The sequence below is a fragment of the Bombina bombina genome, chromosome 8, assembly GCF_027579735.1.
Source record: "Bombina bombina isolate aBomBom1 chromosome 8, aBomBom1.pri, whole genome shotgun sequence".
NCBI classification, from domain to species: domain Eukaryota; kingdom Metazoa; phylum Chordata; class Amphibia; order Anura; family Bombinatoridae; genus Bombina; species Bombina bombina.
The window spans coordinates 185,174,615-185,182,278 of NC_069506.1; the positions used below are offsets into that span (position 1 = coordinate 185,174,615).

The following is a 7,664-nucleotide window of genomic DNA, read 5'->3' on the forward strand; positions in this document are numbered from 1 at the left end:
TGATGAATTAAAGTGCCCCTGTTTTTAATCGAATTTTTAAAACAGGCACTTTATTGTCAAAATTTGCATTCACTTTAGCATTTCTTTAAAGTCTATGATGAGCATTCCATTTTGTCATTCACTCTTGTTGTTCCTTGTAGTTCATCCTGTTAATTAGCTCTGAAAACTAAAAGACCACATTATTTTATTTCACTTTTATTGTTTTATATCCGTCCCAAATTGTCCTAAATTTTGAAAAATAAATGGGAAAACCTACGTTCAAAAACGTCAGCACCCATTACTTTATAAAAATTCAGTAACTATACCAGCAATTTTCAGAGTTGAAAAAGAGAAAAGGGGTCAAAATAAATAACGAGAGTATATTGCATAGTTGTGTTACTGCATACAATGACATAGTACATATAATGATTGGGAACATGTAACATTTTCTACAGACATGCCAGTAATGTCGCGCCTAGCAATGACCTCACCACGCAGAGCCAGAGACTAGTAGATTATCACACTTTTTTTTTTGCCAGTTTCCTTGCGTCACTTCCGCCCCTCCGCCCTGTTCTTTCTCAAGTCAACCCCGTGTCCCGTTTTGAGCCTCTTTTTCAGCCACAAGGCAAAGATGGCGGACATTCAGGTGAGGAGCTCTCGCCGGATTAAATGTAGATCGTGTATTCTTTGGACGAGCGAATTGCTTTTGAAGCTGTTTTTGATGAATGTTGATATGTGAGGTATAAAGGTCTGACACGCGGGGAAAGTGCGTAGAATGCGGTGGTTTTGGCCTAGGCATGGAGGATCTGCACGCGTTCGGGGTTATTCCGATATAGATGTAGGTTTTGTGAGCGTGTATGGTGGGTGGGTAGTTCGGCTCCTGCATCAATAGTGGCTTAGACTCCGATCAAGTAATTCTCCAGCTACTCGAGGCGTTTATTTCTATCGTAGAACAGGTGAGATTAATATGTCTATGTGCTGTCTGTAGTGGTGGTAAAGGAAACAGACATGAGATCGCGGTTTCACGTTATGTTTTAATGTTTCGCCCCAATTTTAATTAAATGTCCATAGTCTATGGTAGTTTAAACTTCTCACAACTTGTAGAGAGTTTCCTCTCAAACACCAGCACCACAGATTCACTAGATTTAGCAGTATTACCACTGGGGAATTTTCAGGATTTATAGTAAATCTACTATGTGTTTATTTTGCAGCTCCAAACCTGTATCTTAAATATTCACTCCAGATAAAGAATCTTAAAATAATTGTGCTTAAATATTCACTCCAGATAAAGAATCTTAAAATAATTGTGCCCCATTCAATTTGCTTGTCAGTCTAAGACTTGTCAGGCTAAGAGTGCTGGGTTGCTAGGTACTTTTCACTATGGTCTTGTTCCCCCCCCCCCCCCTCTTGCAACCTGCATGGGCTTCATAGCTATAGTTTAAAACCATGTTCACCATGTGTGTTATAGACATATGAAACTTTTATTTAAGCAGCACAAACACTGAACAGTTCCCTCTAATGCATGTGACTTTTGTTTAACTTGTCAATATGACATTTAATTATATAATGCTGAAGAAACTTTTCAGTGTATGAGAATTGGCAATTTAATATTTAATTTGTATCTTGTATGTTTATCTTTAAAATTTTAAGAGCAAAATAGAGCACATTTGTAAAAACAGTTGTTAGGGGAAACCTTTTCTGACATTTCAATGTCTGTTTTTGGAATCGCTATGGTTTGGTTTATAAAGTATACATTTGTCAATACAATAGTAACTGACTGGGTCATAATTTATTTGTGCTAAAATGCATGCCAGGGATTTTTTATACCCACACAAATTACTAGTATGTTAAGTTGTTGCACTGACTTATGGGTGAAAGTTTGAAGAATACTGATGCAGAAAACGGTACTCCATGTAATAACCATAGTGTCCATTATTTCTGTTTACAGACAGAGAGGGCTTATCAGAAGCAGCCAACAATCTTCCAGAATAAGAAGCGTGTGCTTCTTGGAGAGACTGGCAAAGAAAAACTCCCCCGTTACTATAAGAACATTGGCCTTGGATTCAAGACCCCAAGAGAGGTAATTTTTGTGCATCATGCTAACGTAAATTCCATTCAATATTGACGTTTCATTCTTCTGAGATCTTTTGTATGGTTTCTTTTAACGCTACTTTATTGCAAAAATGAAAATGTCTTATGATCGTACCATTTATTTTTAATTGGACTAGCAGTTTTTCAAGCAGGGAATGTTTTATCATATAGATATAATGCAGTTGGTGATAACTTTGGGTATTAACTTCCAGATGTAAAATTTTAGGAGCTGCGACTCAAGATCTGCAAAGCCTTATGTAGGGTTGTTTATGTTCAGCCTTGCTTTTTGTCATATGACCTCTTAACCTTTTCAGGTCGGGACTTATTGGTCTACATCGGCTCAAAGTTCCGATATAAAAATTGCCTGATTTCAATGATGGTATGGGGGGAGTGCCTATGATGCTTGGCATGCCCTCCAGTCCACAATCCCAGTTAGGAAGCAGTTATGGCTTCAGTACAGCCAAAAGGCTAGGGCGTTCCATGCCGACATAACAGCGCTAAAGCCCTGCGCAGTTAAGACGGCATGGACCGTCCTAGCGGCGGCAAGGGGTTGACATATTTTAGGGTACTTTTGCTGTCATTATATAAAAACTTCTAGGAGTAATTCAGTATATTATTCACCAAGAGTGTTATCTGTGATTGTTATATTAGTGGCACATTAGTATATAACAGTACTGGAGTGTAAAAAAATAAATATATACAAGTTTGTTGGCCAGCAGTGGTGTGAGAAGATTAGTGAAGGCCATCCTTTTGGTTAATATATATATATTTTTTTTGTTGCAGGCCATTGATGGTACATATATTGATAAGAAATGCCCCTTCACTGGCAATGTGTCTATCCGCGGCCGTATTCTTTCAGGTAAGCTGCATTTTAGTTTATGGTGAAATGGTGATGTAAAGAACTATATGGCAAACTTATGAATTATTTTTAATTTGTTTTTTAGGAGTGGTCACCAAGATGAAGATGCAGCGCACCATTGTTATCCGCAGAGATTACCTGCACTACATCCGCAAGTACAACCGTTTTGAGAAACGCCATAAGAACATGTCCGTGCATCTTTCACCCTGCTTCAGGTATTCTGTTTTTTAATGTTCAAATATCTAAAGGAATTTTTACTTAAAATGTACAAAGTTACTTACGATGCATGATAACATGTCCCTTCAAGTAGACTGAAGAATTGCATGCTAGGTACACTAAAGTATTTGTTTAATCGCTGGTCTTTATCTTCAAATCTGACCTGCATGTACTTTAAGAGATGAAAGTCAAAATTAAACTTTATTTGGTTCAGATAGAGCATTCAATTTTAAGACACCAATTTGCGTCTTAGTCTTTGTTCTCTTGGTATCCTTTGAAAAACATATATAGGTAGGCTCAGGAGTAGCCGTACACTAGAGAGCTAGCTGGATATTGGTGGCTACAAATCTATCCCTCTTTATTGGCTTACAAGATATGTTCTGAAAACTCTCAGTAGTGCATTTCTGCTCTGTAGCGGGCTTTAACTATAAACAGTTATATGCTGTAACACACACTTGTGTGCCTTTTTTATACGCTAGTAAATTCTAATATTTCTGAAAAATACTACCTCTTAATAAATCTGCTAGATTTGGACCACACTATGCAGTGAAAACTACTTAAAGTGAATAAACTTTCATGAATTATTGCCCCATTTTAAAAATACTATTAAACGGGCACTTTCATTCATGAAACTTTTTCATTGCTTCTGTAGATTAAAGGGACATGTTTGCTTTCAACTGTGCTTCAATGTGGAAATAAATGGCTTGTTACACAATAGTATTGGTATCTTTAAATGTGTCTGAAATCCAGTTTTGCTTTGCAGAGCACTGGCATACGGAACTATTTTCCATGCAATATTAAATATTTTCATGGGGGGGCTTTTTAGTATTCATGTATTTAAGCTGTTTGCAGCAGTGCTCCATCCTTTGACAAGTAATTGGGAAGCACAATTTCCATTTTGCATTTGACGTGAGAAATTAACAAGCTTATATCTAACAGCGATTAACTTAAAGCTGTACAGTAATCTTTGGAAGTAATGTATTACACTTCATCCATAACTTCCATTGCCCTTTATAACAGACATACTTAGTGTGCTTCAGTTTCACAAGAAGAAATTCAGCTCCAAAAAAAGCCGATCATGAAAGTCTGGCTACTTCTGCTTTTTGCATTAAAAAATTACAAATGCACAAGCCTGATAGCCATAGCAGCAATGCACTTCTGGGTGCTAGATAAACCATTTGAGCCAATGGCAAGAGACAAATGTGTGTAGTCACTAGCTAACTAACATTAGAATGTGTTGCTGAGGGTATGTATATACTTTTCAACAAAGGATGCCAAGAGAACATAGTACGTTTGATAGAAGTGCATTAAGTGTCTTAACCGCATGCTCTTCAAATGATGGTTTCATTTTAACTTTTCTGTTCTTTAAAGTGCAGCATTTTAGGATTTTTTTTTTTTTTTTTTTTTAGTGATAACCTTAGTATAAACAGATCCGTAATGTTGTCAATATTTTAGATGTTCAATTCATCAGTTGTAATGAAGATAACTTTTTATTGTAGCGCTTAAATTCAAATACCCATCCTGACTGCCCAGTTAAAAAGTAATTTTGGTGAGCTGAACTGTTCTCCAATCAATGCTCTAGCCGTACTGCACTTTTTGTAGCTAGTGTGCTGATTAGAGAACAGTTAAAACCGTTAGATTACAAAAAATGAGTTTTGCAGTGGGCAGCCAGAGCGTGGGGGGAATTAGAATGGCACAACTAGATTTAAGTTACAGAGCATCTTCATTAAAAGTGATCAATGAAAGTCCATAACCATTTTGTAATTTGTTTTTTGTTTAACCCTAAACCCCCAGAGTGCAAGGATTGGTCTCTGGCCATCTAAAATATTTATATTCCAGACCTCATATTAAAATGTCAAGTTTAACCCCTCTAAGCTTTGCCCACTTTTAGACTGTTCTTCAAGTGGCCATCACAGAGGGGCATATTAAATGCTCTATAAAACTCATGTAAGGTGTATGTCTTTACTTTGAATCCTGTCTGGAGCAATAACATTTACAGAAGTCATAACTATATACAGTATGAACGGGTTTGCTATGAACTTCCTCTTATAGCCTAGATATTTTACTAAGCATCCATTTTTATTTGTTAAAATGAAGTACATGTTTATGCCAGTGTGATTTCATTGTCGTGAAACCTTGCAGCATAAAGCTACTTGACATTCTCTGTACTTGTTATATATGTTGAATGACAGATACTCATACATAATCTCATACTCTTCCCACAAAAAAGTAGTTTACCATCACTCTAATATAATGGAGTTCCCGCTTCCAGGAGAGAATTTTCTATGGCTGGGATATTGCTTTATTTATATTGTATGTATTAAATGGCCATAATAGTCAGTTACATACTTTGTTAGAGCATGTAACTTACTAGTGACCCTGTACTATGTGTTTAACCACTGCAAAGGGATTCAACACAAAAATACTGCCAGGGAGTTGCACATAGTTCAGAGTTGCTAGCATTAAAATTGCATGCTCTTAATGAACTAGAGCGTTTAATTATTTGACTTATGGTCCTTTTTTTAAGATTTGCACTTCAATTTTAGTTTTTTAAATAAAATTTCTTGTTTTGCAGAGATGTCCAGGTTGGGGATATCGTTACAGTTGGAGAGTGTCGTCCTCTAAGCAAAACAGTCCGTTTCAATGTACTGAAAGTAACGAAAGCTGCAGGAACCAAGAAACAATTCCAAAAGTTTTAAATCTGAAGCAATGTTCTTTCAGGAAAAATAAACCTTTGTAAAAACAAGTTTATGGTCTAATTGTACAGTACATTTTCCATGGCATGGGTTACTGCAATTTTGGCAGCACATTTACGGTGGGGGGGGGGAATAATTTCCTTGCATTTGTATACAAATATATTTAATCTGATTGAATGGCTAGTTGAAATTCAGCCTCCATGAAAACAAACCCTCTCATGCAGCTTGATTTATTTCCATATGTATCTAAAGGCTAGATAAATTATTGGCCAAAGTGGTTGATTTTGTTTACACTAGAAGGGCGATTTATCAAGCTGAGGCGGAATTCAGCATTGCACACGAGCGCAATTTTGCGCTCTTGTGCAATCTCCCCAGTTGGAAAAGACCGGTGAGATTGAATTTTGCCAATTAAGAGGTGGTGAAAGGGTATGGAAGCAGCGGTCTGACCGCTGCTTGTTAAATATGGTGTGCAGGTTCTCTTGTGAGAACCTGCAGCCATAGTGGGTTGAAAGGCTTGCGAAGCCTTTGATAAATCGACCCCAGGTTCTGTTAAAGGGATATTTCAAAATATTATAGCAAGGGGCATTATTCTAGCCTTAACATGCTCCATTAAAATACTTTCAACTGTTATTGGTTTCCTAGTGCCCTGTGATTCTGTATCCAGTGATTAGATCATAATACAGAGTAGCACAACCAGTATTTGTTTACTGTTATTGGGCTCTAGAATGGCTATACAAAAAAGCAAGTGCAAGGGCGTTATGTTCTAGTCTTTATTATGCAAACTGCAAAGCAATACAAATCTGTATAAGGGACAGGAAACCCCAAACTTATTTTTTTCATGGTTTGGATAGAACATACCATTTTTTTTAAATAACTTTCCAATTTACTTCTATTATCAAATTTGCTTTGTTCTATTACCCTTTGCTGAAGGAACAATTGCATTACTGGCAGCAAGATGAACACATCTAGTCAGCCAATCACAAAAGACAAATGTGTGCAGGCACCAATTAGCAGCAGCTCCCACTAGTGTAGGATATGTGTGTTTCAACAAGGGTGAACAAAGTACAGGTGGCCCTCGGTTTATGCCGGTTCAATTTACACCGTTTCAAAATAACTTTTTTTTTTTTTTGACATGTGACTGCAATTGAAAAGCAGTGCACTAATTAAAATAGCCAGTAGGTGGAGCTATCCGCTTGTGTTGCAGCAAAGTTATGTAAGCTTAGCAGACTGAAATTAATCTGTGTACAATGAACAGACATTGGCTATCGAGCAGCTTTCAAAGGAACAAGATCTAGCAGCCACTTCCCTATTATCTTCCTGTCCAGCTGCTTGAGGTGAGGGTGCCTAACTGCTTAATCAGTCCAGATTGAAATGCATAGAATAGGTGCAGACCCAATATTATCTAATATGCTAACAATGCAGAGAACTGTTTGCAGAAAAATGCAAGTAAAAGTTTTTGTTCATTAAACTTTTTTTTTTAAATCATTTTACACTTGGTTTTGCTAATCAAGAGCAGTTTCGGTATATAACCCTTAAAAAAAAATCCTGGTTTTGTTGCTGTTCTCCTTTACTGTGACCTAAGCATAGCCACAGCTTATGATGGGGTAAGTGGAACAAGCTCATATTGCAGAGGTAAACGGCAAAAGCAGGCTATGTATAAGATTAAAGAGCGAGATATTTTGAGGAAAGGGAGAAAATAACCAGGAGTATTTGAGTGGGATGATATAAGTATGTATGAAGAAAGAAATGATAGACCTAAAAGAGTGACATCGATGCACCCTCTGTTTAAATATTTTTTATTTTCTGGAGTAGGTAGAACAAGT

The 7,664-nt window shown here is 36.9% G+C and overlaps 1 protein-coding gene and 1 non-coding gene across 2 annotated transcripts; both read left to right on the forward strand.

Moving 5' to 3' along the window:
* Positions 1–502: 502 nt before the first annotated feature.
* RPS11 (ribosomal protein S11) lies at positions 503–5,891 on the forward strand. The gene is made up of 5 exons (XM_053690780.1): positions 503–625; positions 1,928–2,059; positions 2,854–2,929; positions 3,015–3,144; positions 5,721–5,891. Exons 1-5 carry the CDS (start codon positions 611–613, stop codon positions 5,842–5,844), a joined length of 477 nt encoding a protein of 158 aa, XP_053546755.1. The 5' UTR covers positions 503–610; the 3' UTR covers positions 5,845–5,891.
* LOC128639320 (small nucleolar RNA SNORA26) lies at positions 5,023–5,137 on the forward strand. Its single transcript, XR_008399185.1, has one exon. It is a non-coding gene; the product is annotated as a small nucleolar RNA SNORA26 (small nucleolar RNA).
* Positions 5,892–7,664: the final 1,773 nt, after the last annotated feature.

Excerpts from the sequence above, each read along its gene's own strand:
- RPS11 (XM_053690780.1), top strand. Across the intron at positions 2,060-2,853 it reads GATTCAAGACCCCAAGAGAG|GCCATTGATGGTACATATAT; the intron begins GTAATTTTTGTG and ends TTTTTGTTGCAG. Across the intron at positions 2,930-3,014 it reads CCGCGGCCGTATTCTTTCAG|GAGTGGTCACCAAGATGAAG; the intron begins GTAAGCTGCATT and ends TTTGTTTTTTAG.